Genomic DNA, 26960 nt, shown 5'->3' with positions numbered 1-26960 from the left:
GTAAAACACAAATGAAATTAAGTATTGTAAGAAACTACTAAAATGTGTCATGCTAACAGGAGGCCAAGTTTTGCAGTCCTTGCTTATTTATTCAGTCTTTATGAGGAAACTGACTGGCTCTGGTAATGCATTAATTGCAGTCAGGACTCCAGGATTTGGCTCAATGACTAGAAACCCTTCCCATTTAAAATGCTCAGGGGGATTAAAGGGGTGACAAAAATAGAAAACACAACAACAATGGGGGATTCCAACAACCCCCATACCCATGTAGTATATGTCAGCTTAGGGTGGGATGCAGAGATAAAATTTCTAGACACCATCAATGACTGCTTCTTGGAGCAGCTAGTTCTGGAATCCACAAGGGGAGAGGCAATTCATGACACAGTCCTAAGAAGCACATGGGATCTGATCCAAGAGGTTTTGGAACGAATGATAAATTCAGCAGTAATAAGTCACCAGGACCAAAAGGTATTCACCCAAGAGTTCTGAAGAAATTCAAATATGAAATTGTAGAACTACAATATTAGCTTTGGTATGTAACCTATTGCTTAAATCATCCTCTGTACAAGATGACTGGAGAGTAGCTAATGTAATGCCAACTGTTTTTAAAAGGCTCCAGAGGTGGATCCTTGCAGTTACATAGACCGGTAAGCCTAACTTCAGTACTGGGCAAATTGATTGAAACTATACTAAAACAACAGAAATATCAGTCACACAGATGAACATGATTTGTTGGGGAAAGTCAACACAGCTTTTGTAAAGGAAAATCATGCCTCACCAATCTATTAGAATTGTTTGAGGGGGTCAAACATGTGGAGAAAGGTAATCCAGTGGATATAGTATACTTGGCCTAGAAAAAGTCTTTGACAAGATCCTCAACAAAGGCTCATAAGCAAAGCAAGAATTCTTGGGATAAGAAGGAAGGTCCTCTCCTGGATTGGTTAAAAGACAGGAAACAAAAGGGTAGCAATAATCAGTTTTCACAGTGGCAAGAGATAAATAGAGGGGTTCCCAAGGGTCTGTACTGAGACCAGTGCTGTTCAACATATTCATAAATGATCTGGAACAAGAGGTAAACATAAGGTGGCAAAGTTTGCAGAGGATACAAAATTACCCAAGGTAATCAGGTCCAAAGCAGACAGTGAAGAATTACAAAGGGATCACATAAGACTGGGTGACTGGGCAACAAAATGGCAGATGAACTTCAGTGTTGATAAATGCAAACTAATGCACTTTGGAAAACATAATCCCAACTATGCAAACAAAATGATGGGGTATAAATTAGCTGTTACCCCTCAGGAAAGAGATACTGGAGTCACTGTGCATAGTTCTCTGAAAACATTTGCTCAATGCGCAGCCTCAGTTAAAAAAAGCTAACAGAATGTTTGGAAACGTTAGGAAATGGATAGATAAGAAGACAGAAAATGTCATACCACCACTATATAAAGCCATGGAACGCCCATACCCTGAATACTGCATACGGTTCTGGTTGTCCCCTCTCAAAAAATATATATTAGAATTGGAAACGGTACATAGAAAAGGAACAAAAATGATTAAGGGTGTGGAACGGCTTCCATATAAGCAGAGATTTAAAAAACTGGTATTGTTCAGATTGGAAAAGAGACAACTAAGGGGTGATATTATAGAGGTTTATTAAATCATGAGTGGTGCGGAGAAAGTGAAAAAGGAAATGTTATTTACCCTTCTGTCAAGGTTCCTTCCCCACTCTGAACTCTAGGGTACAGGATGTGGGGACCTGCATGAAAACCTCCTAAGCTTACTTTCACCAGCTTAGGTTAAAACTTCCCCAAGGTACAAATTAATTTTATCCTTTGTCCATGGATCTCCACTGCCACCACCAAACTCTAACTGGGTTTACTGGGAAACGTAGTTTGGACATGTCATTCCCCCCCAGAATCCTCCCAACCCTTGTACCCCACTTCCTGGGGAAGGTTTGGTAAAAATCCTCACCAATTTGCATAGGTGACTACAGACCCAAACCCTTGGATCTAAGAACAATGAAAAAGCATTCAGTTTTCTTACCAGAAGACTTTTAATAGAAGTAAAGAAATCACCTCTGTAAGATCAGGATGGTAGATACCTTACAGGGTAATTAGATTCAAAACATAGAGAATCCCTCTAGGCAAAACCTTAAGCTACAAAAAAGACACACAGACAGGAATAGTCATTCTATTCAGCACAGTTCTTTTCTCAGCCATTTAAAGAGATCATAATCTAACACATACCTAGCTAGATTACTTACTAAAGTTCTAAGACTCCATTCCTGTTCTATCCCCGGCAAAAGCAGCATACAGACAGACACAGACCCTTTGTTTCTCTCCCTCCTCCCAGCTTTTGAAAGTATCTTGTCTCCTCATTGGTCATTTTGGTCAGGTGCCAGCGAGGTTACCTTTAGCTTCTTAACCCTTTACAGGTGAGAGGATTTTTCCTCTGGCCAGGAGGGATTTTAAAGGGGCTTACCCTTCCCTTTATATTTATGACACGCCCCCCAAATCTCAGCTAGGGTGAAACGCTGGCTGGGATTTCTTCCTGGAGCTCTAGGAAAAACAGAGTTAATAAGACACATGCACCTCTAAATATACTACCAAGTACATAAAGACTAACAATATTTTCCACATCTCAAGGACGATTTTAACCAGTTGATTCTGGGAAACTTTCACGGGAGAGTGCATCAGCCACTTTGTTAGAAGCTCCTGAGATGTGTTGGATGTCGAAATCAAAATCTTGGAGAGCTAAACTCCACCGAATAAGTTTTTTGTTATTTCCCATGGTGGTATGAAGCCACTGTAGTGCAGCATGGTCGGTTTGCAGGTGGAAACGCCGTCCCCAAACATATGGGCGTAGCTTTTCCAGAGTGTAGACAATGGCATAACATTCTTTTTCACTGACTGACCATTTGCTTTCCCTCTCAGACAGCTTGTTGCTGAGAAACACTACAGGGTGGAATTCTTGATCCGGTCCTTCCTGCATTAAAACTGCTCCCACACCACGCTCGGACGCATCTGCGGTTACTTGGAACGATTTGTCAAAGTCTGGGGCCCTTAGTACAGGGTCAGACATGAGTGTCGCTTTAAGCTTGTTAAAGGCCTTCTGACACTGAACAGCATTTGGCTGTTTCTTTTTGGTTAGGTCTGTCAGTGGGGCAGCGATTTGGCTGTATTGCGATACAAATCGTCTGTAATAACCAGCCAAGCCTAGGAAGGATTGAACCTGTTTCTTTGACTTTGGGACAGGCCACTTTTGGATAGCATCCACTTTGGCCTGTAGAGGGCTGATAGTTCCTTGACCCACCTGGTGTCCAAGGTAAGTCACTCTGTTTAGGCCTATTTGACACTTCTTAGCCTTAACAGTTAGTCCTGCCTCCCTTATGCGCTCAAGGACTTTTTGTAGATGTTCCAGGTGTTCTGCCCAGGAATCCGAAAATATGGCCACATCATCAAGGTAGGCGACTGCATATTCTCCTAATCCCGCTAGGAGACCATCTACAAGTCTTTGGAAGGTGGCGGTTGCATTTCGCAGCCCGAAAGGGAGTACATTAAATTCATACAGCCCGAGATGTGTGGTGAAGGCTGACCTTTCCTTGGCAGATTCATCTAGCGGTACCTGCCAGTACCCCTTGGTTAAGTCCAAGGCAGAGATGAACTGGGCCCGTCCCAGTTTCTCTAATAGTTCATCTGTGCGTGGCACTGGATAGTTGTCTGGGCGAGTTACAGCATTTAGCTTACGGTAGTCCACGCAAAAACGTATTTCCCCATCTGGTTTGGGAACTAGAACCACTGGAGATGCCCATGCACTTCCAGAGGGGCAGATTACACCCATCTGTAACATATCCTGGATCTCCCGTTCTATAGCAGTTTTAGCTTGAGGAGACACCCGGTAAGGTTGGACTTTAATTGGGCAAGCATTACCTGTGTCAATGGAGTGGTATGCCCGTTCAGTCAGTCCTGGGGTGGCTGAGAACGTTGGCGCGTAGCTAGTGCACAGCTCCTGGATCTGCTGTCGCTGCATATGCCCAAGGGTCATGGAGAGGTTCACCTCTTCCACGCCACCAGCACTTTTCCCTTCGTAGTAGACACCTTCAGGCCACTCAGCGTCCTCTCCTCCCTGGGCTGTAAACTGACAAACCTTTAATTCTCTGGAATAAAAGGGCTTTAGAGAATTAATATGGTACACCTTAGGCTTTCGGTTGGAGGTGGGGAATGCCATGAGATAATTAACAGCTCCCAGGCGCTCTTGGACTGTGAATGGCCCTTCCCACGATGCTTCCATTTTATAGGCTTGGAGCACCTTTAAGACCATGACCTGGTCCTCTACTTTGAAGGAACGCTCTCTGGCATGTTTATCATACCAGGCTTTTTGCTCTTTTTGAGCATCTTGTAAGTTTTCTTTAGCAAGGGCTAAAGAGGTTCGGAGGGTGTTTTGTAGGTTGGTTACAAAGTCCAGAATGTTAGTTCCTGGAGAAGATGTAAATCCGTCCCATTGCTGCTTCACCAACTGTAATGGCCCCTTAACTTCACGGCCATATACAAGTTCAAATGGGGAAAACCCTAAACTGGGGTGTGGTACAGCTCTGTAGGCAAAGAGCAACTGCTGCAACACTAGGTCCCAATCATTGGAGTGCTCATTTATGAATTTACGTATCATGGCCCCCAAAGTTCCATTAAACTTCTCCACCATGCCATTTGTTTGATGGTGGTAAGGAGTGGCAACCAAGTGATTTACCCCATGAGCTTCCCAAAGGTTTTCCATAGTTCCTGCCAGGAAATTAGTCCCTGCATCTGTGAGGATGTCGGAGGGCCAACCTACCCTGGCAAAAATGTCTGCTAGCGCCTGGCACACACTTTTAGCCCTGGTGTTGCTTAGAGCTACTGCTTCCGGCCATCGGATGGCAAAATCCATGAAAGTCAGTATGTACTGCTTTCCTCTGGGTGTCTTTTTCGGAAAAGGACCCAAAATATCCACAGCTACTCGCTGAAATGGAACTTCAATGATGGGGAGTGGCTGGAGAGGGGCTTTGACCTGGTCTTGGGGTTTTCCCACTCTTTGGCATACTTCACAAGACCGGACATAGGTAGAAACATCCTTGCCCATTCCCTCCCAGTGGAATGACCCCCCCCCAAACGGTCTTTGGTCCTGTTCACCCCAGCATGGCCACTAGGGTGATCGTGCGCTAAGCTCAAGAGCTTGCCCTGGTATTTAGTTGGAACTACAACTGTCTCTGACGATGGCAGTCTTCCTGGTGTCCACCAGAAAGAGTTTCCTTGTATAAAAGTCCTCTTTCTACAACAAACCTGGATCGATTAGAAGAGCTGAGAGGCGGTGGGTTGCTCCGTGCCGCCGTCCAAGCTCTCTGGAGACTTTCATCTGCTTCCTGTTCGGTCTGGAACTGTTCCCTTGATGCTGGAGACATCAGTTCCTCATTGGATTGTGGACCTATGCTTGGTCCCTCTGGAAGCGATGCAGGGGATGGGGCTGTTTCCGTTGACTGTGAACCGCTTTCTGCTGGGACACTCTGTTGGGGTTCAAGTTCTGGCTGAGCCTCTTGTGTAGGGTTATGGGCTGCTGCCGGTTCAGGTTCGGTGGGGCCCTCTGGTGTTGAGGTTGCAAGTACTGGATTCAGTGCTGGCAATGGGTCTGGTGTGGGTTGTTCGACTGGTTCCGGTTCTGGGACTGGTTCCGTCTGGGTCTCTGGGACTGGATCCACTACTGCTGTTGCAGACATTAGCCTGGGGTCCGGGTCCATCACCTCTGACCGGGTCCTGATAGAGGTTTCCGGAACAGAGTTAGGCCTCACGGCTTGTTTAGCCTGGCTGCGGGTAACCATTCCCACCCTCTTGGCCCCCTTCACATGATTGGCCAAGTCTTCCCCCAACAGCATGGGGATGGGATAATCATCATAGACTGCAAAAGTCCACGTTCCTGACCAGTCCTGGTACTGGACAGACAACTTGGCTGTAGGCAAATCGAAAGAGTTGGACTTGAAGGGTTGAATCGTCACTTGGATCTCTGGGTTGATTAAATTGGGGTCCACTAAGGAAGCATGGATAGCTGACACTTGTGCTCCGGTGTCCCTCCACGCGGTGACCTTCTTCCCGCCCACACTCAGTTTCCCTCCACTCCAAGGGTATCTGGGCCGTATCTGGGCCTGCGGACCTCTGGTGTGATTCCAGTGCAATGAACTGTAATCTATTGGGGTTCTTGGGGCAGTTGGTCTTTACATGTCCCAGCTCGTTACATTTAAAACATCGTCCAGCTGACGGGTCACTGGGGCAAGGTGGGTTGCTGGAGAATGGGGTGGTGGGACGATAAGGTGTCTGGAGGGTTCTTTGGGAGGTAGGTGGGGCTTTGGGCGGCCCCCGGTAATAGGGTGTGGTCTGGGGTTGTCCCTTCTGGTCTCCGCTCCAACTGCGACCAGTTTTCTTCTTCTCTGCCACCTCCACCCATCTGGCTCCAATCTCTCCTGCCTCGATTACAGTTTTGGGCTTCCCATCTAGGATGTATCTTTCTATTTCCTCAGGAACACCCTCTAAGAATTGTTCCATTTGCATTAGGAAGGGCAAATTTACTGGAGATTCAACACTGGCTCCTGATATCCAGGCATCCCAATGTTTCACAATGTGGTAGGCATGTCAGGTAAATGACACGTCTGGTTTCCGTCTTAGGGCTCTGAACCTCCGACGAGACTGCTTGGGTGTTATCCCCATTCTGACTCTCGCCTTGGATTTAAACAGTTCACACTTGTTCATGTGTTCTTTAGGCATTTCAGCCGCCACCTCAGCTAAGGGTCCACTGAGCTGCGGCCTCAGCTCTACCATGTATTGGTCGGTAGAGATGCTGTACCCAAGGCAGGCCCTTTCGAAGTTTTCTAAGAAGGCCTCAGTATCATCGCCTGCCTTGTAGGTGGGGAACTTTCTGGGATGGGGAGTGGTACCTGGAGAAGGATTGCTAGGGTTTGTTGGTATATTCTGCTGAGCCTTTTTACCTTCTCCATCTCCAGTGCATGCTTCCTCTCTTTTTCCTTCTCCTCCTCCTCCTCCACATGCTTCCTCTCTTTTTCCTTCTCCTCCTCCACATGCTTCCTTGCCTCCATTTCCTTCTTGTGGGCAGCCTCCTGTACCTCCTTCTCCAGCCGCAGGAATTCTATCTATCTTTCATGTTCCTTTTGTTTTTCCTCAGCCTGAAATCTGGCTAAGTCCACGAGCCGTGGATTTTGTCATCCTAACCTCTCTGTTTTTAAACTAACTTTACACCCGAGGTTTAGAAATAAACAAACAAAACTTGGCTGTAAAATTTTGCTGTGCTGGAATAGGATACCTATTCTCTGATAGTGATTGTCAGCCTACAGAAAAAGACAATTCCCTTTGTCTCTGCTCTGGCCCCAAATCAAAGCAAAAAACCTCCAACTACTTGGAAACCTGCTTACCAGCAGCCCAAAGGAAAAAAATTCCTTTTCAAACTTGTGCTCCTTGTAAAACAAAAAAAAAAATCAAAATCCTAAAAAAAAAAAAAAAAAAAAAAAACTTGCCACTTTTGTCTCCAGGCAAATGGGTAGAACACGCTCCCCCCCCCCGTTTACTTTTAGGGGAAAAAAAACCTCTGGTTTGGAAGACTGTGAATTTCCCTGCAGGAGTTAAGTACCCTGCCTCCAGGCAAAGAAAACCTGCAATTCACAAAGATAATCCCCTTTTGTCTCTGCTCTGGCCCCAAAGCAGAGAAAAAACTAGCTGCTTTCAGTTGGACCTCCTTTCCAGCAGCCCCAAAGGGAAAAAAATTTTTTTTTCCTTTTTAAAATCTGTATTTCTAGTTCAAAAAATCTCAAATTGATCTCAAAATGATTTCAGGTTAATCCCACCACTCTGCCACCATGTCAAGGTTCCTCCCCCACTCTGAACTCTAGGGTACAGATGTGGGGACCTGCATGAAAACCTCCTAAGCTTACTTTCACCAGCTTAGGTTAAAACTTCCCCAAAGGTACAAATTAATTTTATCCTTTGTCCCTGGATCTCCACGGCCACCACCAAACTCTAACTGGGTTTACTGGGAAACGTAGTTTGGACACGTCTTTCCCCCCAAAATCCTCCCAACCCTTGCACCCCACTTCCTGGGGAAGGTTTGGTAAAAATCCTCACCAATTTGCATAGGTGACTACAGACCCAAACCCTTGGATCTAAGAACAATGAAAAAGCATTCAGTTTTCTTACAAGAAGACTTTTAATAGAAGTAAAGAAATCACCTCTGTAAGATCAGGATGGTAGATACCTTACAGGGTAATTAGATTCAAAACATAGAGAATCCCTCTAGGCAAAACCTTAAGTTACAAAAAAGACACACAGACAGGAATAGTCATTCTATTCAGCACAGTTCTTTTCTCAGCCATTTAAAGAAATCATAATCTAACACATACCTAGCTAGATTACTTACTAAAGTTCTAAGACTCCATTCCTGGTCTATCCCCGGCAAAAGCAGCATACAGACAGACACAGACCCTTTGTTTCTCTCCCTCCTCCCAGCTTTTGAAAGTATCTTGTCTCCTCATTGGTCATTTTGGTCAGGTGCCAGCGAGGTTACCTTTAGCTTCTTAACCCTTTACAGGTGAGAGGATTTTTCCTCTGGCCAGGAGGGATTTTAAAGGGGCTTACCCTTCCCTTTATATTTATGACACCTTCACATAACACAAGAACAGGGGTCAGAGGATGTTGAGAAAGCCAAAAGTATAACTCGGTTCAAAAAAGAATTAGGTAAATTCACGGATGATAAATCCGCCAATGGCTATTAGCCAAGACGATCAGGGACGCAACCCCATGTTCTGGGTATCACTAAGCCTCTGACTGGTAGATGCTTGAACTGGACAACAGTGGATGGATCACTCAATAATTGTCCTGTTCTGTTCATTCCCTCTAAAGCATCTGGCACTGGCCACAGTATTACCCAGTATGGCCATTCTTATCTTCTGTATATGGACTAGCCTACCTGAACTAGCTTGAATCCAGCTAGCCTGGGTAACAACAGCAGTGAAAACAGTGCAGGGCAAGCTCCAGTACAGATAGTACAAGCCCAGTTTGGCCCGAGGTAAGTAGCCTGACTGCTAGCCCACTCTGAAGTCTATGCTGCATTGTCTTCACAGGTGTTGTAGTTCGCACTAGCTGGATTCATGCTAGCTGAGGCAGACTAACTCTTGCACAGTTCTGTTGCATGAACATACAATAAATGCATAGCTGAATTAGGAAGGAAAATTCATACTGCATAAATGCAATGCATACTGTTCTTTTGCCATTAACTTGTTTCCCAACAATTTTTTCCCCAAAGTTGACGACTTCATTGAAACTTGCCCAACAAGCTCAGGCTGACAACCCAAACAGCTCTGTTGAGCTCATAAAAAGTTGAAAATGTTGTAAAAGTACAAAAGATGTCTTTTTATGTTGCTCATCTAAAAAAAAGCAGAATAGATTTTACTAAGGTTTCAAAAACAACTCATCTTGGGCCTGAGACTCAGTACGAGAGATTCGCGGAAATGATTTCTGAAGGAAGGTATCAACAAGTGAAGAAATGAACCAAGTGACGTTTGGAATGAAAGGGCCATCACAACCTAAATTAAGGCACTACTCATAAAGAGCACATCGGATTCACAACACAGAAATAAAATCTGTACCATTACCTAAGTACGTAATGTTCTCGGCTAGTTCACAGCCATTGACATCTGGAAAATAATGTACGGTTTCCGGGTTATTGGCACCCAAGACATACGTTGGAATAGGAGCTAGAGAAGAAACACACACAATTAGTTCACTTGTTTCAGAACTGTGACATTTATTCAATTCTGTATTTACTATTATGAAGTGAAGACTCACTACAGAGGAAATGGACTATAGTTTTGGACCCAGAAATTGAGTTTATTAGGTCCTGCCCGTTTCACTGAAATTTATCACCAGTTAAAAAAAAACAAACAAAAAAGCAAACACCTAAATTGAACATTATAGTACATACTAGTAGAGTATATTTAAGTACAGATTTTTTTTTTTAAATTGGGTAGATTTCAAGTTGACTGTGTCCCTTAAGAACATTTTCACGGATAATGCCAACAAGATTAAATGATTCTCAAATCCCTTCCCCCATCAACTGTAATCTCCCCCATCAAGAAAAGCCAGTGTAAATAATCAAGACTTGCATGACACCTAGGAGCTCATTAAGCTTTGGCCCTGAAGAACTAAAAGCTTGCCTATACACACAACTTGCACCAGTTTCATTTACATTTGTTTAGTTAAAACAGTACAATTTGTGTGTGGACTCATCAGTTTAGCTTTCACCTATAAAAATGTACCGCCATAAGCTAAACAGATAAACCAGGTTTAAACCACTGTAAGTGTCCAGAGTGAACAAAGTTGCGTCACTTCACCTAATGAAAATAAAATGACACCTTTACTTATATCCACACAACTGTGTGTGTTGGCCAGGTCTAAGAGTGAATGGGGGTAAGTCAGTCCAGATCTGAGGTTCCTCTGCTGAGATCTCCCTGCCCTCAGAAGACTGAGTTTAACCTCTCCATAACATGTGAATGGTGAAGACTCAAGCTCTTCCAATACTGCTGCTAACCTCTTTAGGAAGGTTTGATGTGAAAAGGGTCAATCATCATCTTTCCCAGCTTAGAAAAAATGATCAATATATTATGGAAGCACCCAGGAAATCCAATCAAGAACAAACCCCTTTGTGATTGTTACTTGCCTGTACAAGCCTTAAGAAGAGAGTTCCTACTCCAGAGACTACAACTTACACACTAGACAGGACAGAGAGATGAAGCAGAACAGAGTGGGGCTGGATCAAGGAAATGAGCTAACAACAGAACAAAGTTTAGCTGGAAGGCAAAAAACTCTCAGCTGTCTCAGCCAATAGGAGCAGCGGAGCCAGCACTTGGGGCGGGGGCAGCACACAGAGCCATCTGCCGTGCCTCCGCCGAGGAGCACCCCGGACAGGTCGCCCCTGCCCCTCCCCCCCGGATGCAGCACCCTGAAACTCCTGCCCAACCCCCTGCCTTGAGCCCCCTCCCACACCCAAACTCCCTCCCCCTTAGTTAACCGGCATTTTTCACTTACTGGCATGCCCCATTCCTGCAACATCCTGGATAAAAAAAGCTTATACTGTACATGCATAACAAGGTGGATAGCCACTTTAAAAAAATAAACTGAATTTTATTTAAATCAGATTAAAATTAAATCTGAAATTGACAGCCTATGTTAAGGTCAAAATTTATCAATCTGTTAAAATAATTTAAATTAAATACCAAAAATAAGCAGTGCATAATTTCTCCCAAGTTATAAAGAACATTAAACCACTGAACTGGTGGGAGTCACTGGCTAAGCACCTGGAACTAGAGCTTGCTAAAATGCTAAATCAGCTTCTCACAGCAGTAGCCTCTTCTGCAGGTGCAGAGAGAATATTTTCTTCATTTCAGTTCATTCAAATAGCTCAATTCAATGACAAGTTCAATGAAACCTACTGGGAGATGAAAAAGCAGAAAAGCTTGTTTCCCCTCTTCCAATCTATTAATAAAAACTACCTAGATGTGAGAGGATGAGAACTACCAGTTCCAAAATCTTGAAGGACAAACTGACCAGAAATAATCAGTTCCATTCAATAACTACTTATAATTCTTCCTTTGTATAATCAGTTTTGAATGCAAAACATGTTCTGACAATTTTTGTACATATTCAGCAAGTTTCAGGTAGTTTTATTTAATAAAAAAATATGCAGTTTTTGTGAATTTTTAATTTAATCTGAATTTCAATCCAAACAGAGATTGACAAATCACAAGTTAAAAAAAATCACCATCTTCTAACAAAACAAACAAAAAAAATGTAAAAACTTGAATAAATGTAAGTTAGGCTATACAATTGCATAGGTGTGACACCCCACTATTCACCACTGCCATGTAATTAGGATATGCCTTATACAAAGTATGCCTTGGGAGGTGTCATTCTAAAAGTCTTGATCTGCTAGACAGTAATCTCATTGGATTGTGTGTGCTATCATCGTATGTGAAGTTATTAAGTTTGGCTAGTATGTGTTACTGGAACATGTCATGAGGTTGAAAACACCAACAAGCAGCCTTTCAGATACGACAATAAAAAGGCCAAACAATGTTAATGGCTTATTGAGGAAATGCACACAAGCACACGGATTACCCTAGGAACTGTGTACAATAGAAACCTCTCAAGAGATAGCACTACACGATGGAAACTGTTTGACCCAGGTCACAGCAAGAGAGCTTTCCAGGAAGTGGGAAGAAGATATAAAAGGGGGTAAATGACATCACTGGGGGACCTCACTCTCCCCGCAACCACACACCTGGAAACACCTGAGGAACAAAGACTGAACTGTGGGAAGTTATGGTCCCAAGCTAGAAGGATTTTTAGCCTGTGTGTGAAAACCCGGGAAAGCCAAGGCAACTTGTACCTTAAGAATCTGCCAGTCTGTTTATCACTCAGGGTGAAAATTTGCTAATTTATATCCTACCTATCTAATGTGTTAAACTCAGTTTGCGGTTTTTGTTAATTTACTAAGGTAATCTGCTTCGATCTGTTTGCTATCACTTCTAATCACTTAAAGTCTATCTTTTGTAGTTAGTAAATTTGTTTTGTCTCTTAAACCAGTGTGGAACTCATATTTGGGGCGGAAAGCTGTTAATCATAGAATCATAGACTTTAAGGTCAGAAGGGACCATTATGACCATCTAGTCTGACCTCCTGCTCAACGCAGGTCATGGAATCTCACCCACCAACTCCTGTAACAAACCCCTAACGTATGTCTGAGCTACTGAAGTCCTCAAATCATGGTTTAAAGACTTCATGGTGCAGAGAATCCTCCAGCAAGTGACCCATGCCCCATGCTGCAGAGGAAGGCGAAAAACCCCCAGGGCCTCTGCCAATCTGCCCTGGGGGGAAATTTCTTCCCGACCCCAAATATGGTGGTTCAGCTAAACCCTAAGCATGTGGGCAAGACTCACCAGCCAGACACCCAGGAAAGAATTCTCTGTAGTAACTCAGATCCCACCCCATCTAACATCCATCACAGGCCATTGGGCATATCTACTGCTAGTCAAAGATCAATTAATTGCCAAAATTAGGCTATCCCATCATATCACCTTCTCCATAAACCTATCAAGCTTTGTCTTGAAGCCAGATATGTCGTTTGCCCCCACTGCTTCCCTTGGAAGGTTGTTCCAGAACTTCACTCCTCTGATGGTTAGAAACCTTCGTCTAATATCAAGTCTAAACTTCCTGATGGCCAGTTTATATCCATTTGTTCTTGTGTCCAGATTGGTACTGAGTTTAAATAATTCTTCTCCCTCCATGGTATTTATCCCTCTGATATATTTATAGATAGCAATCATATCTCCCCTCAACCTTCTTTTAGTTAGGCTAAACAAGCCAAGCTCCTTGAGTCTCCTTTCATAAGACAGGTTTTCCATTCCTCGGATGATCCTAGTAGCCCTTCTTTGTACCTGCTCCAGTTTGAATTCATCCTTCTTAAACACGGGAGACCAGAACTGCACACAGTATTCCAGTTGAGGTCTCACCAGTGCCTTGTATAAAGGTACTAACACCTCCTTATCTCTACTGGAAATACCTCGCCTGATGCATCCCAAGACCGCATTAGCTTTTTTGACAGCCATATCACATTGGCAGCTCATAGTCATCCTGTGATCCACCAATACTCCGAGGTCCGTCTCCTCCTCTGTTACTTCCAAGTAATGCATCCCCAGTTTATAACAGAAATTCTTGTTATTAATCACTAAATGCATGACCTTGCACTTTTCACTATTAAATTTCATCCTATTACTATTACTCCAGTTTACAAGGTCATCCAGACCTTCCTGTATGATATCCCGGTCCTTCTCTGTATTGGCAATACTGCCCAGATTTTTGTCATCCGCAAACTTCATTAGCACATTCCCACTTTTTGTGCCAAGGTCACTAATAAAAAGTTCCTTATCCACCTTTCAATTTTCATATTGAACCCCATCTTTTCCAATTTAGCTAATAATTCTCCATGTGGAACCGTATCAAATGCCTTACTGAAATCGATCTACTGCGTTCTCTTTTTGTCTAACAAATCTGTTACCTTCTCAAAGAAAGAGATCAGGGTGGTCTGACACGATCTACCTTTTGTAAAGTCATGTTGTATTTTGTCCCAATTACCATTGACCTCAATGTCCTTAACTACTTTCTCCTTCAAAATTTTTTCCAAGACCTTGCATACTACAGATGTCAAACTAACAGGCCTGTAGTTACCCGGATCGCTTTTTTTACTTTTCTTAAAAATAGGAACTATGTTAGCAATTCTCCAGTCATACGGTACAACCCCTGAGTTTACAGATTCATTAAAAATTCTTGCTAACGGGCTTGCAATTTCTTGTGCCAGTTCCATTAATATTCTTGGATGAAGATTATCCGGGCCCCCCGATTTAGTCCCATTAAACTGTTCGAGTTCGGTTTCTCTCTCAGATGTGGTAATATCTACCTCCATTTCCTCATTCCCATTTGTCATCCTACCATTATCCCTAAGCTCCTCATTAGCCTCGTTAAAGACTGAGGCAAAGTATTTGTTTAGATATTGGGCCATGCCTAGATTATCCTTAACCTCCACTCCATCCTCAGTGTTAAGCAGTCCCACTTCTTTCTTTGTTTTCTTCTTATTTATATGGCTATAGAACCTTTTACTATTGCTTTTAATTCCCTTTGCAAGGTCCAACTCTACATGGCTTTTGGCCTTTCTCACTTTATCCCTACATGTTCTGACCTCAGTAAGGTAGCTTTCCTTGCTAATCCCTCCCATATTCCACTCCTTGTAGGCTTTCTGCTTTTTCTTAATCACCTCTCTGAGATGCTTGCTCATCCAGCTTGGTCTACAACTCCTGCCTATGAATTTTTTCCCCTTTCTTGGGATGCAGGCTTCGGATAGTTTCTGCGACTTTGACTTGAAGTAATTCCAGGCCTCCTCCGCCTTTAGATCCACAAGTTTTTCAATCCAATCCACTTCCCTAACTAATTTCCTTAATTTTTTAAAGTTAGCCTTTTTGAAATAAAAAACCCTAGACACAGATATATTTTTCTTTATCCTTCCATTTAGTTTGAACTGAATTAGCTCATGATCGCTGGAATCAAGGTTGTCCCCCTACAATCATTTCTTCTATGAGGTCCTCACTGCTCACCAAAACCAAATCAAAAAATGGCATCCCCTCTTGTTGGTTCAGCAACTACTTGATGAAGTAATCCATCAGCTATCGCATCCAGGAAAATCTGAGCCCTATTATTATTACTAGCACTTATCCTCCAGTCTATATCTGGGAAGTTAATGTTTTTAAAGAAGTAAATACTAATGGCAATTGTGTGATCATGGGAGACTTTAAAGAGGTCTCTATCCATATCCACATTGGATCCTGGTGGTCTATAGCACACCCCAAGCACTATCCCAGGGCAGGCTCTAGTAGCTTTCTTCCCCAATGTGATTTTTGCCCAGACAGACTCGGTCTTATCCATTCCATCACTTCTTATTTATTTACAGTCTACCTCATCATTGATATACAACGCTACTCCACCACCTTTGCCTTTATTTCTGTCTTTCCTAATATCCTTCAATACCAGTACTCCAGTCATGACTACTATTCCATGTTTCTGTTATCCCTATTACATCTGGTTTCACTTCCTGCACCAGTAGCTCTAGTTCCTCTATTTTATTACCTAGGCTCCTCGCATTAGTGTACAAACATCTTAATTTTTGCCGTTTGCTCACATTCTTTACCCAATTGGGCACAGACATTCTACTGCCAATATTACCTATTAGGTTGGTATGTACACTGCCCTTCCTCCTTAAGTCCATTTTCCTACCCACGGCTGTATATCCTTTCTTACTTCATTTTCTTCCCTCTCAAAGAGAATAACTGGCGTGGAGATAACCTGAACATCTCCCAACCATCTCCCCCGAACTCCTAGTTTAAAGCTCTTGATCAGTTGTGCCATCCTCCATCCTAGAAGTCTATTTCCCTCCTTACTCAGGTGAAGTCCATCCCGAGAGAACAGTCCTCTGTCCAAGAATGCTTCCCAGTGGCCATACTTCTCAAAGCCCTCCTTATAGCACCACTGCCTGAGTCATCTGTTGAGCATCATAATCTTGTCACACCTTTGTTGCCCTTCTCTAGGAACAGGCAGAATCCCACAGAAGATCACCTGAGCCTCAATTTCCTTTAGCGTCTTCCCCAGCATGGCATAATCTCCCTTGATACGTTCCAGCAAGAATCTAACCGTATCATTTGTTCCCACATGAAGGATAATCAATGGATTCTTTCCCGCTCCTGTTAGGATCCTCTTCAGCCTCAGGTCCACATCCCATATCTTAGCACCCGGCAGACAGCACACCCTTCTGTCCTCTGGATCAGCTCTTGTTACAGGCCGGTCTATTCTGCACAGTAATGAGTCCCCAATCACGTAGACCTGCCTTTTCCTGGTGATGGTGCGATTCTCCAGTCTATCCCCTGTTCCATCTGGCCACAATTCCTGTTGTCCCTTGAAATCCTCTACAACCCATCCCATAACCTCCTGGAGCTCATCTTTGGTGTTATCTCCATTGACTCTTGCCCTCTTCCAATAGGACTAGCTCTTCTTTTTTTCCTTGCCCTCTCACCTTCAGTGACCACCTGCAGTGCCCCTTCTTCGTTTTCCAACTCTGCAAACCTGTTCCTGAGCTCTATTTCTTCTTCACTGCCCTGCTAGAAGGGAGCTTGAGAGACTGTCACAGCAGTACAGAGTAAAGGGAACCCAGGCTAGTGGGACAGGCAGGCTCAGTGGTATCCCAGTTCCAAGTGGCATCCTGGGGGGGAACCCATCACAATAGGCTATACTTAGTTGAAAGTCAACATGTTTTAATAGTTCCAACCACTGGGAATCAATGTTTCTTTTGGAAAATAACTAAAAAGTACAAATATAAAACACCATTAAAATCCATGATTTAAATCAAGATTTCCTGTTTGCTGACAAAAAATTGGTGATTTTAAATCAATACACCCTGGTGCCCAACGTCTCAGGCAGGTACATAGCCCCTCCTGCCAGTGACATTACATCATCTATATTTTTAGTGAGCTTGCTTAATCAGAGCTAATGCAGATTGTGTCTACAAGCTGGGAATTGCACCCCCAGCCTGAAGTACAGACATACTCGAAGAAAAAACAAGGTAAGGTGGCAGCTTTACAGATTTTCACAGATAAGCTTCTCTCATAAATGTGGTGATAGGACCTGAGAGGAGCAGGGAGAGGGACCGGGGAATAAGGGAATGGATAATTTCTCCTACACAGGTGGAGAAGGGGTCTATGCTGGATTAATGAGAGGCTCAAAGAGAAGCCCATGCTCAGTAAGTCACAAGGCATACTTCGAAATATTTTGGTAGAACAGCTGCATGGAAACAGAATCCTCTTGTGCCTCTGTTCTGGGCACAGAGCATTCAAAGTGCTCTTGGCCCTTTATTATGCACTCCTGGCCATGACAGAAACCTGTGCAAGTGAAATACCCCAATGAACACATCTCAAGATTGGAAGGCCAAGAGGAAAGGGCTTTAACACTAATTCTTTTCACTGCTTGTTCATTAATTTTCAAAGGACAGATTACTGTTGCTGTCTGGTGCAGCTTCGAGAGGGAAAAGATGGGGCAACAGGGAATAGATGTGATCAACTACATGAGTTGATAATTAACAGCTTGAGCTGCCCCCAGATCAATGGCAGAGAGGAGACAACCCAGTATTGTACATTACTGGAGAAATTACACAGATAGCAGCAAGCTGCACATCATACAGACCTAACACTCCATTGAGTGCTAAGCAGCAGGGCCTAGTTAATATAATATTACTCATTGTAATCCACAGACAGCTTACAAGCCCTTTCCATACACACAGACATTTGCAGCAGACACCAAAGGCACACACTGATCCTTTTTGTACCAGCAGCAGCAAGCAGTGCTGAGCACATTGCCTTCAGCTTCCATAAAACATAGCTGAATGGCTCTGACACTCACCACAGCCCTTGCCCTAGCCATCCCTCTGTTCAGTTCAGGATCGTACACTGAAAAACTTAATAAAGCAACACAGGAATGAGATGTGTGGTGAAGATATTGTTCATCAAATTCAAAGCCACGTGTGCAGCCACATCCCACTGGGTTATAGTCATCTAATATACAGGCCCTTTCCTTACCTTTCTTGGCACATGTCCGGTATTCCTCCCACTCTGTCTCTGGAGTAGAGCCAAAGAAGTTCCCAACACACAAAAGCAGCTAAAATCGTTAAAAAAAAAAAAAAAAAAAAAAACACAAGAGAACCATTGTAAGAAGGGGGAAAGGTTTACGATGTAAAAATACCTAGGCTGTCCTTTTCATTACTTTCTTACTGTCACAGCATTAACAGTGATTTGGGTTCAGTGGTTTATTGCCTGAGATTTAGTTTCATTTGATGTATGTAAAACGAGAAATTCCTTAGCAGTTATTAAGCGCACACACACACAAAAAAAAATCCAGGGAAAAACAGCTGAAATTACAAGATCAAGTACATCTTCATTGCGAGAAACTCCCTTATTCCTTCTCTATGTACAGAGTCTTTTCCAGGAGAAAACACTTCCTAGCAACCTCTCCAATAGCATCCCACCATTGTTGCAAGCATCCTTTTAAGTCATGATGTGCAGAGACCAATATCACAAGATGCACAGAGTGGGAGAAAGGTTACAGAACTTTGCCATGACCTGTTACATGAAATTAAGTGAAAGTTAGAATCAAAGAGAGTGGTACAAACTGAGCGTGTTTAATCGAACTGTGATAAGGAGTCTCAAAAGACTCCTGGAGAGTGCATAAAATTGTTATAACAACAAATTAAGAGTTGCTAGGACACCATGAAGTGCTGATAACTGCAATCCACCAGAAGTGTATTTGTTTGGTTCATTTTGATGGGGGCAAGGCATTCCTTTTCTGAAGAGGCAATATCACTTGGTTACTGGCTTGAGCTTGCAGCCTGGACAGCTTGCAGGGGAGGGACAGAGGGAGCTTCACCATCAGAGCTACCACAACCTGCTGGGACCTCAGGATCTACTATCATTTTTTCAACAGTTTTCCTGGTGTATTTTAATGGTGGTTGTTACAACAGAAGAAAGGGCCAGAACCTATTCTACCTGAACTCCAGACCACATTTAACGGTTTACTGTTACAACACTAATTAAGGGTTTTAAAACACCTTAGACTCCATTATAACAGCATCAGTCTGAGCTCTCAGGTTCTTTTAAAATCTCATACTGTGTTTCCCCAAGACATTCACATAAAAGAAGAGTGAAAAGAACAGCGAGAGAGATAGGAAAAGGCAGCTTTCGTCTCTTGTCCAGCAACTGAACTGCAGTCAACTGAAGGCAAAGCATACATCTTAAGCGCCTGACTTCAATCCTCTGGTTTCAACTTTCCACTCTCCAAAGCAAAACTAGCAAAAGCTGTGGGAGGCAAAAATGCAGCCAAGGATCAGATGCATTGGCAGAGGCAACTTAAACTTTCTCAGATTTCCATCACAACTTCAACAACCACCGTTAAACTCTCTGGAGAACTCCCACAGTAGCATGAACTTCCTAGACACCACAAGCAGCTTCAGCAATGAACCCCTACAGACTATATACAAGAAACCCAGGGATCAGCACACCTACCTTCACAGATCCTGTAGCCATCACAAACACACCAAGACATCTGTTATCTACAACCAGGCACTCAGATACGACAGAATACTCTCCGAAGAGAAAGTCCAGAACAAACACTATTATACACTTAAAACCACCTTCACCAAACAAGGACACTCCATCAGAGAAGTAGATCACATAATGGAACAAGTCACCCAAATACCCCAAGAAAACCTGCTTCAGTACAGAAGTAAACCCACACCAACTAAACACTCCTAGTTGTCACCTATCACCCCACATCAAACAAGCACAACCCATATAGAATGGGGACCCCACTGTGAAAAGTCTTTCCTGACTTCTGGCCTTCAAATACCCCCCCCCCCCCCGCAGTCTCTCCAAGCGCATCATCAGAAGCAAGCTCCTCATAGACCAGGACACCTCAACTCGAAGCAGCACCAGACCCTGCCAGAACAGAAGATGCAAAACATGCAGACATATCTCCACTGCTACAATGATCAATACCCACCCACAACACATCTTTCAAGATCCATGGGTCCTATACATGATTATCACAACATGTGGCAGACCTCATCCAGTGCATTAAATGCTCCAGTAACAACTATGTAGATGAAACCAGATCATCACGATGCTCTTGAATGAACTCACAGGAAAACGATGAAAAACGAAATCACCATATCATCAGTGGGTGAACACTTTTCACAGAGCGATCACTCCATATCTGACCTATCAGTCCTCAATCTCATAGGAAACCTCCACGACACTTTCAAAAGACAAACCTGAAAGCGTAAATTCATAACTTTGCTAGACACTAGATTCGTGGCTTATTACAACAATCAATAATGCACTAACAACTTCCCCCTCAGCTGCTTCTCCATCCTTTCCTATGACTGGAGAGGAGTTAACTGGCCACTTCACTTTGTTTAACGTAAGTAGTTAACATATATTTGAAGGGATCATTCAATCTGTCACACCTTGTATTTAGATGTGACACACTGAATAAGGGCAGGTCTACACTACAAACCTGTGGTGAAGATGCTCTAAGTCCATGGCAGACAGCTCTCCTGTCAGCTTAATAACTCCACCTCTGTGAGAGTTGACAGCTATGTTGGTGGAAGCTCTCCCACCAACACAGCACGGTCTACACGGGGTTTAAGATCGGTATAACTAAGTTGCTCAGTGATGTGGATTTTTCACACCCTGAGCAACACAGTTATACCTAAGTAAGTACGTAGTGAACACCTGGCCTAAGTTTCCCAGGCCTGAAGAAAGGGTCTGTGTAAGCTTGAAAGTTTGTTTCTCTCACCAACAGAAGTTGGTCCAATAAAAGATATTACCTCACCTACCTTCTCTCTCTAACATCCTGGGACCAACACGGCTATAACGCTGCAGGTAACACCACTTGTCAGTTAGCTCACTTTTTAAAATAACAAATGTAACTTATAAAATGTTTTCCAGTAAAGACCGGCTTGCTTTCACCCTCTTCAATTCAGAGAATTTTTTAAAAACTCAGAAATGTCTAGGTTTTAAGAAAAATAGTTTCCCTGGTATCTTTGAATCAATTTTCAGTCAGAAATCAAAAATCAATTTTGGTAAAATAATCCAAGTTCTACATTTTGATTAATGTACAATGAGCATGGGGCTAAAAGCCAGAATTCCTGGTTCTGTTTCTGCCACTCATTGAGGCCTGGTCTACATGTAAAATTTAGGTTGACATACCTATGTCACTCAGGGGTGTAAAAAATCCACCCCTACCCCGAGTGCCATAGCTATGCCAACCTAATCCCCGGTGTAGATGTTGCTTGGGGAGGTAGTTTTCTTACAACAAAAGAAATACCCTTTCGCCAGCATAGGCTATGTCTATACTACAGGGTTATGCCAGCATAGCAACAGTGCCATAGCTATGCTGGGATAGTCTCCGTAGTGTAGACATACCCTCAGTGAGACACTTTGAGCAAGTCACTGCATCTCTTTGCTTCAGTTTCCCACCTGTAAATATAAGGATAAGAAGACTTATCTGTGGTGCCAACTTTAAAGAGGTGTTGTGAGTATTAGTATTTGTTCAATGTTTTAAAGATGCAAAGCACTATGTAAATACTAAACACTGTGCTTCTAATTCACATTATGTACAAATATTCTTTTCACATAACATTTAGAGGAGTCTAACACAATGAGCATTTGGCTTCATTTAACATTACCATAGGTCAATTTTTTTCACTTGCCAATGGGAGGCATTATACAATGAAACACTTCTAATCTAACAGACCACGGTGCAGAAGCAGAAATATAAATCTTACATCAAATTCTCCACTTTTCTTCTGAACAGCTTGCACTCTATTGAACAACATATCAAATTTTCCTTCAACATCCCCACAGGCCAGTCTAGGGAGAGAAATAAGGACATGACAACACCCATAATGAGTTTGTGTATCTTTAATTTTTGAATTGGTAACATGAAAAATTGGGACCCTGTCTTTCTTACAGCCAAGGATTCATACACACACTTCACCCATGAGGTTGTGGAAAATCCTGCCTAAAATATAACTACTGTCTAAATACTGTTTAACTCAGATTCCTGTTCTGGGAAAATGTGTTTTAGGACTTACCAGGAGACAGATGGCCTGCAACCTCTAAGGACTGGGAATAAACAAGTGCTGCCTTATGCACATCTCTCCATAACTGACAGTATTTTTCTACAGTATTTTATATTGTACTACATGATACATAAGACCATGTAATTAAAACTTGTATTGAAATGCACACACAAAAGGCTGAGTTAGGATTGCATGGGCAGCTAAAGCAAGCATTTATTGACTTTTATTTGTTTAAACCATGGAATACTAATGCTCTCTTTACCATTTTTTTCTGAAATGTCCTACATTTTTAGTCTTATTTTAAAAAATAGAAAAAAGTGTGAGATACCACTTCTGCACACCATTTCCACTACAAGCTATAGAGCCCTTAAAACACCTTCAGGCTTGGTCCAGAGCTAAGAACCTAACAGCCCTAAAAACAGTAAAATTACATTAGCAATGCACACTGCAATTTTCTAGGAGCTATTAAAAAACAAAACACTGAACGAGCTTTTCAGATACCAAAATCAGGGTTAAGATTGGAAGCACTCAGACAACGTTAGCTCTTGATAGAGGTCACTACCACTCTAGTTATTATCCTAGAGGAGCACGGTGGAAATCGCAACACTATTTCCATTAAAACCCCTGCTTCCACGCAACTGTCCGTGCAGCGCGCGGGCCAGCCCTCGAGCCCCTCTAGCCCAGGGCCTCAGCCACTCGAGTGAGAAGAAAACGCGTCACAACGCGCGAAGACGGGGCCGCGTGGCTCGGCAGCAGGCACCACAAGCGGGGCCCGAGCCACAGCCCAGCTCGCCCCCGTCCCGCCCAGACAGGCCCGGCCCCAGCGGCGACGTTGCAGCTCGATCGAGGGCCCGGCGCCGGGCTGGGAGCAGGGGCCCCACAGGCCCAGAGACCCCCCGAGTCCGGCCCCGCCGCGGCGCCTGGCAGATAGGCAGGCAGGCAGGCAGACAGACAGACAGACAGACACACACCCGCCCGCTCCCCCCGCAGCGCGACAGCAGGGCCGCGCCCCCGCCTCACACTCTCAGAGGTTTTCCAGCCATTTCAACGCCGCAGAAGGGAACAAAACTCCCCAACTTGCCGACGCCCCTAACCCCTCCCCCGGCCGGAAACGAGAGCCGTGCTCGCTCGGTACGTCACCCAAACCCTCCCCGGCCGGAAACGAGAGCCGTGCTCGCTCGGTACGTCACCCAAACCCTCCCCGGCCGGAAACGAGAGCCGTGCTCGCTCGGTACATCACCCGAGCCCTCCCCCGGCCGGAAACGAGAGCCGTTCTCGCTTGGTACGTCACCCAAACCCTCCCCGGCCGGAAACGAGAGCCGTGCTCGCTCGGTACGTCACCCGACCCCTCCCCCGGCCGGAAACGAGAGCCCTGCTCGCTCGTACGTCACCCGACCCCTCCCCCGGCCGGAAACGAGAGCCGTGCTCACTCGGTACGTCACCCGAGCCCGGCGTGACGCACGCTGCATGCCCTTCTCTTCAGCAAGCCAGGGCAGGGGGCCTAGATGAAGTGACCGTAAGGCGGGCCCGGGTTTCGCAGACCAGACACCAAGAATCGGTGTCAGGGGCTTGCGCTCACGCTGGGGCCTGTAGCGAGAGGAGTCCCACACGGGCCCGTGTGTCTCCCGTGCCCCACCCTGGGCAATGGCGGGCTGAGTCTGGGGTTACGCTGGTTCGCGGAGTGGATATGCGCCAGCGGTGTCAGGCAGCTGCGGAAAAGGCTAATATCCTTCTGGGGCGCAAGATCCAAGGCGTGGGAGTTAATTGTCCCGCTCTTCTACTTCAGGAGCCCGGGAATTGATACAGTGCGAACCATCGCAACCATTTCCTGCCCCCCCACCCCTTCTTTTGACGCTCGTTTATCAAGTCACAGCAATTCTCGGCGGGGAGGTTGTTACCCAGCAACGCCGCCTGAGGCCGGAGACGGAACAGGAGCTTCGTTGCCAGTACCAGGGTGAACGTTCAGGCTCCAGGCCAGCCCTGCCCTGTTCAGGGTTTTCCAGGGGGGATGGGACGCGGCAGCGAGAGGGCTCAGAGTGGCAGTTCGTGGTTAGTGAGAGAGAAACCCAGGCTGCAAACTCTGTTAGTGCCTGCGACTGGAGTTCTCAGAGTGGGGTATGGAACCAGCGAGAGTCCTGGGCTGAGGCAAGGCCTGCTGAATGCATCGGGCATCAAGGGGATCCTTCTGCTTGGCCAGGGCCCATTCGCACGTGCACAGGGCATCTCCCTGGGTCAAGCTCCCAGCCCTGAGGTCGGGCTCCCCTGGGCCCTGCTGTGTCCCTACGGGAGCAGCACATGTCTCCCCAACAGCCCCTTCTCGAAGGGTGGGAGAAGGGGTGGCAGCAGCTGGCAGAGGCAGGATTTCCTGCCAGCTCTACAGCCAGCCAGGGCTCTGGGGGACAGGGCAGGAGGTCAGCTTCTGTGTGCCCGTCCCCGGCTAATCAGGGCTATGAAGGCAGGGCCAGCCTCAAAGTACTGCTGTTGGTCTGTCTACTGGGGGTGTTACACCTTAGACTAACCCAGGCTCCCCCTGGCTGCTCTACCTGTCTCCTGGCTCAGCCCACTGCAGCCCAGGCTCCCTGGGCAGCTCTTACCATGGGCCAGCTTCTGGCCAGGTCAGGGGTGGCGCCTTGGGGGAAGGGGAGGAACAGGGGACGGGGGCCCCTGGCAAGGAGAGTGGGGGAGACCAAATGTTCTTAGAAAGGCACATCGGGGCAGGAGCCTGGAGGGACGAGGGGAGGGTAGTGCACAGAAGGAGGGGTTGTGTGGGCATAAATGCAGAACAGTTTCTTTAACGGCCCCTAAATGCACTTTCTGCACAGAACTACTGCAGCTTCCCAAGCCCCAAATTGCACAAAGTCTGGAAATGGACAATTCAGGGATTTGGTCAGTTCTCCCTGGTCATATCACCGCTGTCACTCCACAGGCTTAGCCTGAGTGCTCTGCCTTAGCTCTGCCCCTGGCCAGACTGCCTATTGGCCTGTGAACAGCCCTAGAAACAGGGTGGGATGCAAGGTTGGACAAGGGACGTCTTTAAGAAGATCTGCAGGGCAGGTTGCAGTGCAATGGGAGTTGAGGCAAGGTGCCGTTCTACATCTGGAAACTAGCTGGACGTGTTGTCAGTTTCAGGGGACAAAGTTGAGTGGCCAGCGTCAGACTGTTGGAGTGGAAGGTCCTAGACCAGTGGGGCAGTGCCGGGTTCCTTTCATTGACAGAACAAGGAGTAATGGTCTCAAGTTGCAGTGTGGGAGGTTTAGGTTGGATATTAGGAAAAACTTTTTCACTAGGGGAGTGGTGAAGCACTGGAATGGGTTACCTAGGGAGGTGGTGGAATCTCCTTACTTAGAAGTTTTTAAGGCCCAGCTTGACAAAGCCCTGGCTGGGATGATTTAATTGGGGATTGGTCCTGCTTTGAGCAGGGGGTTGGACTAGATGACCTTCTGCAGTCCCTGCCAACCCTGATATTCTATGATTTTATGATTGTCCATCTCCAGACTTCCTCACGTTCGGTGTCTAAAGGCCTCATTGTTTTGTACAGAAAATGTAGTAATTGCTTTGGACAGTAGATGGATCCCCTGACACACTTTCAGCATTAACTCTTCTTGTGGGTTGTGGTGAGGGATTGCTGAACAGTTTAGATTCCCTTCTCTAGAAAACAAACAAAACAATCCCCAGCCCAGAGCAGAGCAGCTCCATTCTCCTGTGTTTCTCTCTTGTGGTGTGTGTACATGAGCAAACGGCTTGTTCATCTCTTGTGCTGTCCCCTCTCCTGCAGTATTTGCCATTTCAACAAAGTTGACTTTTTCCCACAGAAAATTTTGCTTTCCCTGAAACCATATTTCTGATAGGAAAAGTTTTGACCAGCTGGAGCAATTTCCTTGGTTCACCTGGTCCCTCCTGGAAATAAGTAATACACATTCTTGGTTGAGGTTCTAGAGAGTGCAGGTGTATCTCGGGAGCATGAATCTCATTGACAGGGCCAGCATTAGGGAAAATGGCGCCCTAGGCGAACTTAGCAGGGCGTGGGGAGGGGGGGGTCCAAGAGATTGACAGTGACCCTCTTCCCCACCTGACCCCAAAGGGCTGTTATCCTACAGCACTCAGGGTGCCGTGACGGGGTGAGGGGCTGGTTAGCATGGAGAGGCTGGATTAGGGGGGCAGCTCAGGGAGGTGGGAGGCCCCAGCACTCACCTCCAGAAAGGTTCCCTTCATGTACATCATGCACAGAGATGTTTTCCTGCAACCTGCATCCCCCACGATCAAGACCTTCAGCTCCTTCTTCCTGGAGGGGGCAGGTGGGCTCTCGCTCTCCTTGGTGGTCCGGGGGCTCGCGCTGGGGATGGACTCGTTTGCTACTGCCATGTGTGGGGTGGGCAGACAGACCCTGGCGTCGGGGGGGAGGGGGTGAGCTCCCTCTACAGCAGCAGCAGCCCTGGGGGAGCAGGCAGCATCTCTGTCAGGTCAACTCCCGCGGAGGCTCCTGCTGTGGCTGGGGGTCGCTGCTCTCTGGAGCACCGGGCTGAGGAGGGCAGGGAAGGGGCCAAACTGGTCTGGCTCCCGGCTCAGCCGGAGATTGGCTGAGGTGAACATGCTTGAGCTGCCTTCCGCAGCTGCCCCAGCTCCGCTCCCTGCAGAAGGGTGACAAGACA

At 45.4% G+C, this 26960-nt stretch overlaps 1 protein-coding gene across 2 annotated transcripts in view; it reads right to left on the bottom strand.

Annotated features, from left to right (window-relative positions):
• The window catches only part of CWF19L1 (CWF19 like cell cycle control factor 1), a 67161-nt gene extending 43767 nt beyond the window's left edge, over positions 1-23394 (bottom strand). For both annotated transcript variants that reach the window (XM_074974992.1, XM_074974993.1), the window contains exons 1-4: positions 23332-23394; positions 22015-22099; positions 18251-18329; positions 9677-9778 (exon numbers count right to left, since the gene is read on the bottom strand). In XM_074974992.1, coding sequence (XP_074831093.1) covers positions 9677-9778; positions 18251-18329; positions 22015-22099; positions 23332-23354 — 289 coding nt within the window. In that variant the 5' untranslated portion in view covers positions 23355-23394. The remainder of the gene's footprint in view (positions 1-9676; positions 9779-18250; positions 18330-22014; positions 22100-23331) is intronic.
• Between the last annotated feature and the right edge of the window lie 3566 nt (positions 23395-26960).

This window comes from Natator depressus, chromosome 17, assembly GCF_965152275.1.
Source record: "Natator depressus isolate rNatDep1 chromosome 17, rNatDep2.hap1, whole genome shotgun sequence".
NCBI lineage: Eukaryota > Metazoa > Chordata > Testudines > Cheloniidae > Natator > Natator depressus.
The sequence above is the reverse complement of the archived record's forward strand: the minus strand, read 5'-3'. Positions and strand labels throughout refer to the sequence as shown.